The sequence below is a fragment of the Periplaneta americana genome, chromosome 7, assembly GCF_040183065.1.
Source record: "Periplaneta americana isolate PAMFEO1 chromosome 7, P.americana_PAMFEO1_priV1, whole genome shotgun sequence".
NCBI lineage: Eukaryota > Metazoa > Arthropoda > Insecta > Blattodea > Blattidae > Periplaneta > Periplaneta americana.
Genome location: NC_091123.1, coordinates 843,940 through 861,205, shown reverse-complemented (window position 1 = coordinate 861,205; position 17,266 = coordinate 843,940). Strand labels below are relative to the sequence as shown.

Sequence of the window (17,266 nt, the reverse complement as noted above, 5' to 3'; positions counted from 1 at the left end):
AGAAAACAAGCAAATACGCACGATCTCGTACAAAGAGATTTTGTACTACTTAATATTTAGACTAGTAATTAAATTAAATTTTATATAATTTTTCTAAGTAGTACGCTTTAATTAATTATTTTTCTGATGTAGATTCCATGTATGATCGTTCACCTTTGCGTCGGCATGTGGAAGTGAGGTCAGCAGTCGGCTGGTCAGTTTTGGCCCTTCATGGGCTGTAGCGCCATGGATTTACTTTACTTTTAGTTTCCATGTAGTCTACCACAAGGCCACTTATCCATTATGTGGGGTGTACTACATTAAAATGGCAATATTTGTGTAGAGAAACGTTTAAAATATTATACAAAATAATGGGTATTAATGGACAAAATATGTAAAGAAAATATCAAAGGAAATCAACATTATTTTACATTAATAATGGGGATTTATGGCGGAAATTAAATGAAAATGCCTAAAAAATGACCGAATAAAACAAAAGATGCTCCTATGAGTTGAAACAGGCAAAAAATGCCCTAACAAATATGTCTTAAAACACTTAGTTTATCACATAACATAAAATACTAAAGCAGCTATGTTTCTGGCTTACTAGAAAAAGGATGCAATTTCATCAAAATCCTAGCCTTAATGATGAGTCATATCTGCTGTCTGGGAGTTGAGATTAACTATCAGGATCTCTGTGGTAATGGGAGAACTTGTATTGGTATCCCTGGCACGATTGTTGGTTACTATTGCAGAATGTGTGTACTGATTAGTTTGCCTCAATGTCACAAACATGAAGCAGTCATTTTCATTTTTAACGACCTGTATTTCACTTTCCTGAAAGTTAGAATTTATAAAACAGATATTACCGGTTCTTCTTTATGGTTGTGGAACTTGGACTCTCACTTTGGAAGAGGAACATAGGTTAAGGGTGTTTGAGAATAAGGTGCTTTGGAAAATATTTGGGGCTAAGAGGGATGAAGTTACAGGAGAATGGAGAAAGTTACACAACGCAGAGCTGCACGCATTGTATTCTTCAGCTGACATAATTAGGAACATTAAATCCAGACGTTTGAGATGGGCAGGACATGTAGCACGTATGAGCGAATCCAGAAATGCATATAGAGTGTTAGTTGGGAGGCCGGAGGGAAAAAGACCTTTGGGGAGGCCGATACGTAGATGGGAAGGTAATATTAAAATGGATTTGAGGGAGGTGGGATATGATGATAGAGACTGGATTAATTTTGCTCAGGATAGGGACCGATGGCGGGCTTATGTGAGGGCGGCAATGAACCTCCGGGTTCCTTAAAAGCCAGTAAGTAAGTAAGTATTTCACTTTCTGATTAATTTTTAATATGCGATAAAATGCAAAGAAATTGCAACTAAAATAAATAGAAATGCAATACCGACGGTTTTTTAAATAAAATTTATCAACAGTAATCTCTTTAGAGAAAATCACCAATCATGACATGAAATGATATGCAACGCGTATGGAAACATAAATGTGTTGGTGGCATTACATGAGAACCTCGAGGAAATCCTCATCTTGTGTATTAATAGCATAATGGAATACCTCTCCGGACTAAGGATCTAACTCTAATCAGACCCTTATTTAATTACTAGCCGTACCCGTGCGCTCCGCTGCACCCGTTAGAAATAAATATAAAGTAATTACATAATTAATATAGGACGTTTGATCCAGGGAACATTCGTGTTAGATAGAAGGATAAATCGTTTAATATGTTACTTAATTTAAATTGCATCCAAATAATTAAAATTCGATCATTTTGGTCCAGAGACACTCATTTGGTGCAATGACAATTCCTTTAACATGTTTCTTAATTTTTATTACATGCAACCATAGTTTAATGAAGATTGACATCATTTAGATTTAATGTGTATATTTTATTTTACTTGTTATAGGTTTCCATTGAATTATGGTAATAACTTAATTTTAACCCTCGTTTTCTACGTATTCAGTAAATGGCGCTTGGCCGACTATGGTTCTGAACCTTTCAAATAACTTAAATTATATTATATAATATTACATATTATATTATATTATATTATATCAGAAGTTACTGTAATAACATTATAGCATTATGTCCATCTAGAGAAACTACACTTTCCAATGGTGAAATAATAATTAATTATACAATTCGGTTAATTTAGCTTCCGATATTACTTCATACAAACACAGAAACATTCTCTGTGGGCTATCTTTCATAGCTTTCGATTGTTGCTGTCCAAGGCCCCTTATAGACGAAGTCATTTGTTTTTAATTCATTACACGGCCTTAGATGGCGTTGTTATTGTAATTTTTAAACTCATTTATCTCATTAAATATCAGTCCTATGGACATTTTGCTTAGAATAACACTTATCGGAAATTATTTTTAAAGAAACTTTTGTTATGTAATATTTTTCATGAAAATTAATAATAAGCGAGATATTTCGATTTATTTAATTCAGGCCCCCTTAAACCCCCCCCCTTTTAAATAAGATACATTGAATGCCATATAGCCTAAAATCTAAGTTACAACGAACTTAATTTAAATTCCAATTTTCATCGAAATCCGTTCAGCCATTATCGCGTGAAAAGGTAACAAACATACAGACAGACAGACAGACAGACATACAACAAAAATTTCAAAGGAGCGATTTTCGGCTTCAGGGTGGTTAATTATATATGTTAGGACCAATTATTTTTGTAAAATCGAAAATTACCACAAAAATTTCGGCTACAGATTTATTATTAGTATAGATAATACAGTGATCGTCGGGAATTGAACCTGTGACACAACTGTGAATATCATTACCGAAAGAGCTGCGTACTCTGGGAGGGATTGACTGCTCCGTGCAGAGAATTCCCCCCCCCCCCCAACCCTTGAACTACAGTCCGTATCGCCATCTGATAATGATTGACCCTTGTAAGCACTTTGTCGTCTTCACGGCGGCCCCTGCCTTTGCCGAGGTGTGAAGCAGTGTTCCGTTAATGAGAGTGGGGGGTTCTGTTTACACTGCGCCCAGGTGTCGTCGGATAATTGCAGTGTCCATTATTAATGACCGGGGACCGCAGACTCCATCTTACGGCCGAACGAGGAACTAGATTCCCAGCAGCTTCGCTCTGTGACAAGACTTGCTCAGAAGTGTCTTGATAGAAGAGCTTGTTTAAAACATTTGGGGTCAGCAGACATTTAACGACTTTGCACGAAACAGGCAATGGATGTGGGCTGCAGTAAAGATCTTCTGCCCGCCAGTCATGTCGTCTGTGGTTGGGTTAGAACCCGGCCTAGTTCGAACATTTTAGAAGACTATAAAATCCTTAGCTAATTAGATAAGAGAGTCATTCACAGGGTATTGAGTCGTAGTATATGAATTGTGTTTTGTTTGCATAAGATTCTTTGTGTGTGTTATCTAGCACGAAATATGCAACATAACATTTTGCAATTTCGCAGGTCGCTTTTCGTTTAAAGTATCTTCCAACGTTTAGGTAGTGGCACTCGTGCTCCAAGGCCTGGATTCGATTTGCACTTGGGCAATTACCCGTTTTTTAGAAGTTATTCTGGACTGTAATGCGATTGTCAGGTAATTCATTGTGAAACATCGAACTTGTATCGCTGCACTAATCGCATCGACGCTGGACAATCGTTGAATAGATACAGTGTCGTTAAATACCCAACTAAAATAGATACCAAATCGTCAACTACAAGCAAAATACATTGTCAAAAAATTACCTCTGGGAAAAATGGGTTTTGATATCTTTTAACAAAACTGAATTCTCAAAATATAATTTTTAGTAAGTTGTTTCTCTTTGTGTGTATTTAATTTTCCAATTCTAAGTTTATATACATTCATACATACATACATACAGTCCACACCTGTGGAGTAACGGCTAGCGCGTCTGGCCGCGAAACCAGGTGGTTCGATTCCCGATCGGGGCAAGTTTCCTGGTTGAGGCTTTTTCCGGGGTTTTCCCTCAACCCAATATGAGCAAATGCTGGGTAACTTTTCTGTGCTGGACTCCGGACTCATTTCACCGGCATTATCACCTTCATCTCATTCAGACGCTAAATAACCTAAGATGTTGATAAAGCGTCGTAAAATAACCTACCTACTATTCGAACTTGTATCGCTGTCACTAATCCCATCGACGCTGGACAATAGTTGAATAGATACAGTGTCGTTAAATATCCAACTAAAATAGAGATCAAATCGTCGACTTACAAGCAAAACACATGCAGTCAAAAAATTATCTCTAAGAAAAAGGCGTTTTGATATCTTTTAACAAAACTGAATCCTCAAAATATAATTTTTAGTAAGTTGTTTCTCTTTATGCGTTTTTAATTTTCCAATTCTAAGTTTATATATATAGACACACACACATACACACACACACACACACACATACAGACACCTTTTTCTCAGAAGTAATATTTTTTACTTGATGTGTTTTGCTTGTAAACCGACTAAATATTATAAACAGATCTAATGAAATTGTGTGTCGTTAGCGTGAAATGCATCTTCGCTAGTGGCTGGCCGGCTGTCTAATTTCCGAAGGCCGGGACCAGGACTGATCCTTGCTCAGATTTGCTCATTGTAATCCCTGTATATGCAACGATGGCTCCAGTCCCACAGGTGGCCTTGGAGAAATTCGTGAATTGGCGCTAACGACAGGCCATGCTGTTTCGGTACTAACAGAGCGAGGTTCCATCCCCAAAAGGGTGCCTGATAAATTCCAGATCAGAGAATTGCAAGTCCTTAAATCCTATAATATCAGCATCGGAGACATGTACTGCCCCTACAAACTTCACTCGAAGTTATTTTGAGGGAGATTTAGAGTGCTGGCGGAATGAAACAACCTCTGTGACATACGCTTTGTTCACCACAAATTACATCACTGCCAAGTCGAGCATCGAATCCGCACCGCCCAGATTGAAAACAATGCGCTTGCGCCGAACCGTAGAGCGACATACTCTGGTAGTGGTGGGGGTATAATATCTGAATTTGAAATATCTTCCTTCGTATTACAGTTTCTATTCACAGCCGCTTTTTTCTACACTATTACTTCACAATATTTATCTATAGAAATCTCAGACCTCGAGTGACATTTATTAGGACTATTTCGTGAATAAAATAAAAGTGTGAATAATATATCCCTAAAATTCGCTCACAAAATATTAATATTGTATTTTTATAATAATATCTTAACCTATTCAGACATTGTGAAGTCGAAATAGATGAATATCGATTACTGCAATAAATAAAATTGAATTTTATTCAGTAATGCCAATTGAGAAAAGCGAAATACAGGTTTAACAATGTTAATTACATGTACTGCGCTTTTCTCTTGTTATTATAACAGAAATACATTTGTGCGAGATCGTGCGTATTTGCTTGGTTTCCGCACAAAACCAATCCGCGAAAAGTCTAAAATTCCACATTCAGTATTCCCAACCTAACACACATAACAATTTCCCTCTTCTTACCGCTTAAGTGACATATTGATTAATAATTATAAATTGGAAACTTACCACTGCAATTTCACCTAAATTGCACTGTTAATTATTGTTTTTAAATATTTGCAAAAATTAAGTAAACTCTACAACTCCACTAAAGTTACTGCATTCGTAATGCAAGTAACATTAAGGAAGCCGTGAAAAAATCAACAAGATTCCAGACTCATCATAGACTGGGGGGAAAAAAAGACAGACGTATATCACGGCCTGCTGGAGTATAGTAAACACAGAAAACAATTTTAAGCAACAATGTTTAAGATAGATATTTTTTGTTTTGCAAATTTGCCGTCATTGAACAGAAACCAAGATGGAGATTTCATTGCAACTAATTAGAAATTCCTCTTTCAGGTATGTAATTAAGATTTTCGCACAAAATAATGTACGATACACGAGCGGTATGTTTTCTTTCAATTCTCGGAAATTAAAAAAGCTCAACTACGTTTCGATTTTTCAATCTTTTCCTCGAACATGAAAACTTCAACATACCGCTTTCGTAACGCATATTACTATTTCGTTACCTGCTGAATTCATAATTTAATTCAAACATTTTATAATATAATTACAGGTAATCTGATTAATACATTAATGAAATCAACAATTGTTGAAAACGCAATTATCAAATCTGAATGAAGACGAGAATGAAGGAGTGTCATATTCTTTAGATACCGGTAGCCTACAATGGATATGGAATTAGAAGATGAAGATGTAGAAGCAGGATTTCGCACTTTATTTAGTACTTAATCGTTACATTACACACTAAATCGAGAACTACGAACTACATATGTTTTATTGTGTGGCGACAGCACAGCTGTCTTCACAGTGCAGTGAGAAATATGTTGCTACACAGTGAAGCCATCTCTGTATAGATAATTAAAACACGAATTTATGACGCCATACGGAAGGCAGTTTGATCAAAGACCTTGTATATAGGCCTAATACTACATAAGGTCTTTGGGTTTGATATGCTCTAATAGAAATAAAGTGAAATAAATTTGAATATCTGAATTTCTATTAATTGTTCAATTTCATTCACGTAATATAAATTTTACATGTTACAGTTTTGTGGATAACTAGGCCTATGTTTTCAAAAATTCGCTATGCCTTATTTGGAGCGTTACTCCGTGCTAAATGAAAGCATTTTCCATAGCTCGACAAACGCATTGGGCCTACATATTTCTCTCTGTTGTGTTACGGGCCTAATGGATTCATGCTCATCGATTTACGGGGAAATTGTTGGCGATTATTACTAAACATATTGTTTGTATGTATGTATGTATTTATTTATTTACACTGCAAGTGGGCAAGCACCCGGTGGTAGTGGTATACACAATAAAATTTACAATACACAATACAATTATACAATACACAATATAATCATATACACAATACAATAAGAATACACAATACAATTTAAACAATAATTACAATTAATAATAAAACATAAAATACCTAATTTTACAATACAACCTACATATGTATAGATCCTACATAAGTTTCAATAGTCTTTCACTTTACTCTCATCTCACTCACTGTAGTGGCACTATGACGCATTTCACTGACACTATAGAACACTATAGAACACATTTCACATTTCATTGACGCTATAAATTATCACTGATCGGAACTGTTCACTGCACTGTAAAACCATAACTTCACTGACTCACCTCGCTTCACTGATAAAACAGTTCAAATAAGTCAAATAATTACACCCTTATGCATACTTATAAACAGAACTACATTTAAGCTAAACATTTCGGCCGTATTCATAGATATTTTTAGCGCGGGCTTTCGTTGGATTATCGGCGTTTTTCGTATTCATAAACCAGTGTTAGCGATAGGATTTGATTTGAATTCTGTACTAGTAACCAGTGGATAGCCGGGGCTAGCTTAGTACGCTCGTAGCGCGTGCTGCGAAAGGTCTATGAATAGCACCCTTCTAGTCTAAGGCCCTCTTACACACTATTTTTAAATAATTTACAATTCAAACCAAGGAAGTAACTCGTTAGGCTAAATAAATGCATGTCACCTTAAAAAATTAAATGTTAAATGCCATCTTAATTTTAATTTGCACTTTATACACAACTTTTTAAATTATTCTTGAATCTCCTTAAGGAAGGACAGCCCTCAAAGACCGCTGCAGATAGGTCATTCCAATCATTTATAGTTCTATTTAAAAATGAGAATTTACCTGTATCGACACTGATTAAACAAAAGAACGACCATGCGATAAATTGATTGTGATAAAACGAGTTGCAAAAATTATCGCGATGTATGACTGTGATTTGTTGAAATTCAAAATTTCATTACATTTAATTGGTCGAAAATGGAATGATGTGACATAAACGAAATAGCCATTTACAATTCTGAAGGGATATGGATTGCTGATGCAAGGTGGAATCTTGGTCGGCAAGGAGGGTACAGTTGTAAGGGTATTTTTTTTTTCGTATGATAGTAACCGTACCTGGGAGCTCCACCTCCCTGCTCTCCACAGCAGTGTGGCGCCGTGCGTGACGCGAGCGAGTCGTCCGACCTGCCCCACATTTCCGCCCCGTGAGTCACGATCACGAGCACGGTGAAGTAGGGCGTCGGGTCAGCGGAAGTTTGCGCAATCATTCCACGCCACGCACGGCTTGTGTGGCCATCCGCAGATCGATCAGCACATCTGACATCCGAGCCACAAACTATTGCAAGCCCTGATTCATAACTACGAGGAGGACAAGATGTCGGTCTCTGTACATTTTCCAGAAATCATTTTTGAACTTCAAACATTTTATCAAGCCACAGCAAATTCATTCATAACATTGTTAGATGTTTTAAGTTAAACGTTGGGAACCAACCACGAGGTTGTAATTTCCAAAATTTGTCTTACGTTTCAATGGAAATTGTAAGTTGTGTACTCTTTTCAACTATGATACATTTAAAATAATGAATTTAAAATAAATTATTATGCTCGTTTCAAAATAATGATTCATAAATTCACAGCGGTGAAAGTTATCGCGTATAGTTGTTGTTGAATAAGGCCCGTAACACACTTGAAGAGTTTTCGCCAGCGAGAAATGTGTTGCGAGGAAGAGGCGAAGAGCCTTCCTCCACACACTTGAAGAGTTTTCGCTAGCGAGAAATGTGTTGCGAGGAAGAGGCGAAGAGCCTTCCTCCACACACTTGGCGAGTTCTCGCTATCACAGATCACACCTCGCTATGATCATCTATGCACTGCCTTCATGCAGAAAGCATTTTTCTGATTATAGTAATCACTCGTTGGGGGAAATATTATAGGTTATGTATTTACGTATATTGTCGTACTTAAATATATAACCTGTAAGTATATTGTCGTACTTTACAAATTACGTACGAACGCTATGTTGAATCTGAGTATTCAGATGATGAGTAAATTGAGTTACATGAACATATTTTGTTAATGAAAAGAAAAAGTAGGCCTAAAATTAAAGCTAGAAATATCTGGAAATCACATTGTATCTTATGAAAATAAGGGCGAGTTTTAGACACTGGTTTCGATTTGAATGATGATAAGTTAGGAGTTATTTCAGGTTTAATGGACCACAGTTTTTTTTTCTATTCATGATATGATAGAAGATTCTTTGCTATATTCTGATTAAAATTACGTAAACTGTTAAGACATATACATACATTATTTCAAATGTTTAATTAATACTATTAAATCTCACCAAAATAAAATATAGCTCTATTTATTTTCAGGCAATCTGATATTTGTCTCCAGATTTCTTCTTTAAGTTTCGTGTTTTTATAGTTTTCATCCCGTGTGTCATATAAATAGGCCTACGGGTGACATCGTACAAGTTCGATAAGTTTCTGACTGCAATCATCAGCCATCTTTCCTCATTTTCAAATAAAAACAATACAATTCATCGCCACCTGTGATATCTTTTTCTACAATAAATCGTCATAAAGAGTATAAATGTCAAACATCTTTGATAAATGTGTCAAGAAAATTCGCTGAGCTACCGATTCCAGCGAGAAACTCGCGCGAGGTTTTAGCCTCGAACGAGAATCTCTTCCAGTGTGTGGACGTCCATTTGAATCCATGTTATCAATCTTTGAATTTTCTCGCAACACATTTCTCGCTAGCGAAAACTCTTCAAGTGTTTTACGGGCCTAAGAGCGACTTTTTTTATAAGCATCTAATATATCACTGAAAACAAGGAATTCGATAATCCTTAACAAAATTCAGTTTCTTTGAGGTTCATTCTCCGTATAAAAGACACAGAGAGAGACTGAAGGAAATAGAATACGTTAATACTATAGAAAAGCGACCATAGGATAATAGATTCATACTGATGTTGAAAAAGACCCATGTTACGTAATAAAAGTAAATAAAAAAACTTTAAATTGCGATTTAAAACAATGAACGAATACCAAAAATCAATAGCCATCATAAACAGTCTTTAGTATGTACTGTTCTCCAACCAGGAGATCAACCGTGAAAGGAATGTGCTTACTATTGCGTCATCTATTGGAACGAAGTAGATAAATAATATTACCGTTATAACGTCAGTTTAAAAACCATGCGCTCTCCTGCATATGTTATTTCTTGTATGAAGGGTTTAAAAGGCCAGGAGATTAACTGTGATCTAATTTTGTAACTAGGGTAGTATCAATATGTCTGTATCAATGTTATTGCTTGTGCTGTGAGAGCTAGCCACTAGAGATACGAGTACCCACGTGTGTGACCTTATGACATCTTATGACAACAACATTCATTCACAGCATCACCCCGCTTCGTCTCAGTCCCTGGAGACTTTGTCGTGGTTGGAGTACAGTAATGTAGAATGTGTGTCGAAAGTGGTTGGATCACATTTACCTATGTCTGACTTTCGAAGGCTGTCACATTATGTGACATTTCTATTTTCAATCAACATTTCCTATGTATGGAGACTTTTGGGACATACTGTAGAATGTGGAAGCAGAGAGGATATCTTGAAAAGTAATGAAATGACGAAAACGAAAGAATTAACTGCGATGATGGTGATAGTCTTAGAAGAAGAAGAAGAAGAAGAAGAAGAAGAAGAAGAAGAAGAAGAAGAAGAAGAAGAAGAAGAAGAAGAAGAAGAAAGACGCTGAGGTCATAGACCTACAGTAAGTGCAGGGATGGAGAGATCATTGAACCGACGGCGTGGTGCGCGATTAAACGATGCCGCTGTGCTATACCGGCAATCCAATTGATACGAATGTTTGTTTTATGTCGAGTGGGAAGCCAAACTGTTTGTCCACACCCTCTGTTTACTCTCCACTTGTGTCCCCTCGCCACACCCTTCAGCGACATCGATTGGGGGCAGCCATCGCGGTCAGGGGGCAGCACCAACCCCCCTGCAGAGAGAACTCTGACGGCGTGATCTAGAACTGAGTCTAACGTAGTGCGGCGCTTGTTTGATCCGTCCTGACATCTGTGTGTGACGACAACAAGCTCCACGTATAGAAGGTTTACGAAGGAAAGCTCATTTTACATCGAATGCTAAAGTTGAGACGTCATTGTATACGACACAATGACTGCACTGTTCTAGTTTATAAAAAGGTAAAGGGGGTTTCTGGTGAACATACTAATAATTCTTTTGGTTTTTATTTTTAGTATTTATATCAATTTATTATAACATATCGGTTTTGAAGTTACGAAGTACTGTTATAATAATAATAATAATAATAATAATAATAATAATAATACTTACTTACAAATGGCTTTTAAGGAACTCGAAGGTTCATTGCCGCCCTCACATAAGCCCGCCATCGGTCCCTATCCTGTGCAAGATTAATCCAGTCTCTATCATCATACCCCACCTCCCTCAAATCCATTTTAATATTATCCTCCCATCTACGTCTAGGCTTCCCAAAAGGTCTTTTTCTCTCCAGCCTCCCAACTGACACTCTATATGCATTTCTGTATTCACCCATACGTGCTACATGCCCTGCCCATCTCAAACGTCTGGATTTAATGTTTCTAATTATGTCAAGTGAAGAATACAATGCGTGCAGTTCTGTGTTGTGCAACTTTCTCCATTCTCCTGTAACTTCATCCCTCTTAGCCCCAAATATTTCCCTAAGCACCTTATTCTCAAACACCCTTAACCTATGTTCCTCTCTCAAAGTGAGAGTCCAAGTTTCACAACCATAAAGAACAACCGGTAATATAACTGTTTTATAAATTCTAACTTTCAGGTTTTTTGACAGCAGACTGGAAGATAGAAGCTTCTCAACCGAATAATAACAGGCATTTCCCATATTTATTCTGAGTTTAATTTCCTCCCGAGCATCATTTATATTTGTTACTGTTGCTCCAAGATATTTGAACTTCTCCCCTCTTCAAAAGATAAATTTCCAATTTTTATATTTCCATTTCGTGCAATATTCTCGTCACGAGACATAATCATATACTTTGTCTTTTCGGGATTTACTTCCAAACCTATCGCTTTACTTGCTTCCAGTAAAATTCCCGTGTTTTCCCTAATCGTTTGTGGATTTTTCCTAACATATTCACGTCATCCGCATAGACAAGCAGCTGATGTAACCCGTTCAATTCCAAACCCTCTCTGTTATCCTGGACTTTCCTAATGGCATACTCTAGAGGAAAGTTAAAAAGTAAAGGTGATAGTGCACGAAGTACTGTTATGATAATAATAATAATAATAATAATAATAATAATAATAATAATAATAATAATAATAATAATAATTTATTTAACCTGGCAGAGTTGAGGCCATACGGCCTTCTCTAACACTCAACCAGGAGTAAAACTGCGTTACAAAAAACACTACAAATTTACAAAGTACACTACAGTTTTACACACAAAACTGAATAAGATAATAATAATAAAATGTAAACAGCAAGTAAGTAGAAATCAGACATAATATATAACATACAGAAAGGAAGAAAAAAGCAGAATAAAATGTGAACAGCAGGTCAAAATAAATGAGACATACAAAGAATAAAAAAATAAGACAATTAACAATAATAAAAATAATAATAATAATAATAATAATGATGATAATAATAGTAATAAAATAGTGCAGTACAAAGCATACAATGAATACAATGTTTTTAAGTACACACAGTAAGGAAAATTATGATTATATATAGCTCAACTTCTCACATTATAGATATACCATTATCGGAAAATATGAAAACAAAAACATAAAATAAGTTAAATATCACTAGAACATAAAAAAAATGTCAATACGTGGAAACATGCAATACAACACTTGTCATAATAGTAAGTCAGTTTGGCAACTCGTCATAAGATAATTTTCTAACTTGGATTTGGAAGATTTCAATGTTCGGCAGCCCTTGACTTCAGGCGGCAGAGAGTTCCAGTGACGAGAGGTAGCAACAGTGAAAGAGGAGGAATACAGAGATGTGTGGAGTGCAATTTCTAGCGTGTTATTGTTGTTCACGTCCATTTTGACTACTGTGACACGTGACATGGTATTTTCTTTCTAGCCTACTGTATGACTTAATAGACAGTTCACAAATCGATTACAAAATCGTACTATAAAACAACAATGGCATCAAACGTTAAGGTCCACACCTGTGGAGTAACGGCTAGCACGTCTGGCCGCGAAACCAGGTGGCCCGGGTTCGATTCCCGGTCGGGGCAAGTTGAGGTTTTTTCCGGGGTTTTCCCTCAACCAAATATGAGCAAATGCTGGGTAACTTTCGGTGATGGATTACCACCTTCATCTTATTCAGACGCTAAATAACCTAAGCTATTGATAAAGCGTCGTAAAATAATCTAGTAAAAAAAACAAACGTTTATGGAAACAACAAACATGTCTAAGTCATAAAAAAGACTCGGTCTATAATATTTAAATGTACTATCATTTATTGAAGAATAACTCTTTGTTCAATTTTTCAAATTCAAATGATATTTGCAAAGTATGTTCAGAATAAGCTCACTTCAGGGGAGAGGATAGTATTTTTTAAAACTTTGTTCCTAATTGGTGTAAAATATTAATTTTTTTTGTATGTAGAGAGCTCATAGCTGTAGCAACTCAACCAAAATAAATATTTTGAAAAAAAAAATTATTTGGGGGCCCAGATTTGAAAAAAATATACCCAATGCAGGATTGTACTAAAACCGATATATCTAGACCGTTTTCAAAAATAGATTCAAACAGTTTTTTGCAATGTATTTGCAAAAGCATGTTCTACAAAATGTCCGTAACAGAATTTTGATATTAGTCCCTACGTTTGTAAAATAAACAATTAAAATTTAATAACAATTTTCTGATTTCCTTTCTTGCAAACAAATGGACGTATTTTAAAAATGAAATCAATTAACAAAATTCTGTTACAGAGAAAAGTTTCCTAATAGTCTAAAGAATGTGTGTTCTAAATTTCATGCATGTATCTTTAATAGTTCAGAAATTATATCCATTTTTGTCTGGCAATGTAGCAAAAAAATGAAGTTACTGGAAACCGATAAAAGCGGGCGTGTGGTTTAAAAATCCATAGCGTAGGAAGTTTAAAAATGACGTCTCAACATCCGATAAGGGCACAAATACCCACAAAATGTTATGCAATGCATTCCATACATATCAAAGAGTATTTTAAAGAAAAAAAAACAATTTGTTTTAAATTTAATTTACCGGAAACAACAATGAAAGTGGGCGAGTGATTTAAAAATCCATAACGCAGAAGTTTTGAAAATGGCGACTCAACATCCGATAAGGGCACAAATACCCACAAAATGTTATGCAATGGATTCCACACATCACAGAGCATTTTAAAGAATTTTTTTTTAATTTATTCATTTTTCACCAAAAAATACCATCCTCTCCCCTGCAGAGGAGAAAATATTTTGACCGGCGAACAGAAAACAAAGTACTTAAGTTTCTGGAAGTGCATCGCTATTCAGGCCATACGGTACTAGTAATATTAAAGCATAACCCTATTCATTACCTCATCAGAGAGAAATGTTTTCTTTCCCCGATTGAGAATGAACATAGCAATGCAGAAGCTGGGAAAAGATATCCAGAAGTGGAAATCCCGGCTTCCCTCCTTCCAATTCGAACATGTCTGAATATGATTGAGTAGGAAGGACTAAAGTGGACAACCGCCCCTCAGATGGTGGTGCAGTGTAAAGACAACGTTGTTTAGCCGAGTTGAGTGAAGGAATAGGCATTCGCAGTGGACGGAGATCTTCTGCTTCCGTCCCTTCGCTGTCGTCAGCTTTTCACCAATACACTACGCTTCCCTAATCTGTTACCATCTCATTTCGTAGCATACTATGGCGATATCAAGTGCACATAGCTAGCCAGAATAATGTTGCTTTCTCATTGACAGCAGCTTGGATCAATGGCGGCCAGAGACGCCTTGGGCGAGATCGGGTTAGCCTGTTGTATTTGACAAAATGTTAAAAACTGCTTCAGTCTGTTGTCTGTGAATTTCCGTCGGTAGAAGTTTTTCCCTTCATTTCCGCAATGGCATTCCTTCCTAGCTTGAAGCAATATTATGCACAACAGACTCTCTGAAGGGTCGGGGTCACATCTCTTAGGAAGCTATCTGTTTCTTACCTTTCTAACCAGCTCTCCCACCATGCCATCCCAGCCGCCCTTGACGTCAGGATTTTCAGCTCCGTAGTTGCCATCCTTCACAATGCTCAGCTCGTCTGCAACAAGACAAAACAGTTCACGATACATTGTACTGTACACCATTACAATTGTATTCTATGTTATATTGGATTGTGTTATTTGTATTGTATATATTTCATTATACAGTTACTGGAAAAGAAATAGACACTTTGAAAACTGTTTGCGATATCGAAGTGAATTTTGCACTTTTAGATTGAGAAACTGTAGATGGGAGGAACTTGATGTTTCAACACCGGAGTGTTAGGAATTATCTGGACGAAACATTTACATAGTGATGGATTGGCCGTGCAACAGATGACAACCGCGATCTAACACAGTGGCCACCAAGGAGCCCCGATCTTACACAGTGTAATTTTTTTCTTTGGGAATTTGTGAAAGATAAGGTTTACATCCCCAATTTCCTAATGATTTACATGAACAGATTTATATTGGGATGAACTATAGGCATCCAACAAGGAAACTTCAAGGTGCCGGAAAATGTGACTAATAATGATAATAGTAATGTGTAATAATAATAATAATAATAATAATAATAATAATTTTTCTTACTTCACTCATCCGTAATTTATTCGTCAACGCTATATTCACGTTAGTAGTGACGTATTGATGATGTGTATAATATTAACGCATGGTACCAAAAGAAGAGTTTCCACAATAACCTTTGTACGTTCAGAAAATCTGTTTGTCGCCCTGACTTCTTTCCCTCGCTCATTTGTTTATTGTTAGTGTTAAGTTGTCGTTATTGTATATTTCTCTTTAATAGGAAAATGGAAGAAATTGTACAAATTGTGCCCCGATTTACAGTAAAAATAAAACAAATCGCATTCTGTTAAAATGTGAGGTTATGATAGTGTAAGATTGATTGTTGAAGGAATGTTATTTGTAAAATGACTGTTGAATGTTATGAACTGTTGTAACTACGCTACATACATAGTATGTATGCGTGTTGAAAAAGATAGCTGGCTTGAGTTGGCTTTTCGAGGGCTAGATCCAGAACGGGACCTTGGCATAAAAACGTTAGACGATCGGAGTTGACAGCAGTACAGTTGGTTCAAGATAACTAACTCATAGATTAAGCACTTATACATTGTGTTATCTATACAAATTTAAGTTACATTTGTAAACTAGTGAAGAATTAATAATAATTTCACTATTGTCTGTTAACCTGTTATAAATATAATAATCAATCTAAAATTTGTGTTATCTGATAACAATGTTTTATACATAGAAAAACTACGCTCATGATACAGGAGCATAATTAATAGTAATATGCGTTACGAGAGCGGTATGTTGACAAACATAGTCTACCGCTCGTGTATCGTACATTATTTTGTGCGAAGATCGTTTATTACATACCTGAAAGAGGAATTTCTAATTAGTTGCAATGAAATCTCCATCTTGGTTTCTGTTCAGTGACGGCAAATTTGCAAAACAAAAATATCTATCTTCAACATTGTTGCTTTAAAATGTTTTCTGTGTTTACTATACTCCAGCAGGCCGTGATATACGCCTGTCTTTTTTCCCCCCAGTCTATAAATGCGAACTTAAAACAAACGGTAAGGTTATGTAATGATTTATTTTTCATTTTAATATTTTAACAATATTGTTGATTTTTTCACGGCTTCCTTAATGTTACGTGTATCAGGAATGCAATAAGTTTCGTGGAGTAGTAGACTTTACTTAATTTTTGCAAATATTTAAAAACAATAATTAACAGTTCAATTTAGGTGAAATTGCAGTGGTAAGTTTCCAATTTATAATTATTACTATGTTAAACGTCTCAAAAAATAATATGTTAAAAGCCTAAAGCAGTAAAATGAATATGGCGCTTAAGCGGTAAGAAGAGGGAAATTGTTATGTGTGTTAGGTTGGGAATACTGAATGTGCTATTTCACACTTACCGCGTATTGGTTTCGTGCGGAAAGCAAGCAAATACGCACGATCTCGCACAAAATATAATTCATATCGCAACCAATAAACTTCAAGCTATGTTTTTCCGATTCCTAGTTATGAAATCGCCGACTGGTTATTATATAAATTGATAAACTGGAAACATTCGTGTCGGCTATATGTACTTGCGAATATTCGCTCTATCACCATTTTTCCATAACCGAAGCAGATGATGGTCATGCTCTTTCACAGTTCTCAC

General features: G+C 36.0%; 1 protein-coding gene across 4 annotated transcripts in view; it reads right to left on the bottom strand.

The window, feature by feature from the left end:
• Positions 1 to 17,266, bottom strand: part of LOC138702818 (glutamate receptor 1-like) — a 789,302-nt gene that overhangs the window by 100,649 nt on the left and 671,387 nt on the right. For all 4 annotated transcript variants that reach the window (XR_011332897.1, XR_011332898.1, XM_069830115.1 and 1 more), the window contains exon 12: positions 15,040 to 15,134. Coding sequence is in view for 2 of the 4 variants with exons in the window: in XM_069830115.1 (XP_069686216.1) it covers positions 15,040 to 15,134 (95 nt within the window). In the remaining 2 variants the exon portion in view is untranslated. The remainder of the gene's footprint in view (positions 1 to 15,039; positions 15,135 to 17,266) is intronic.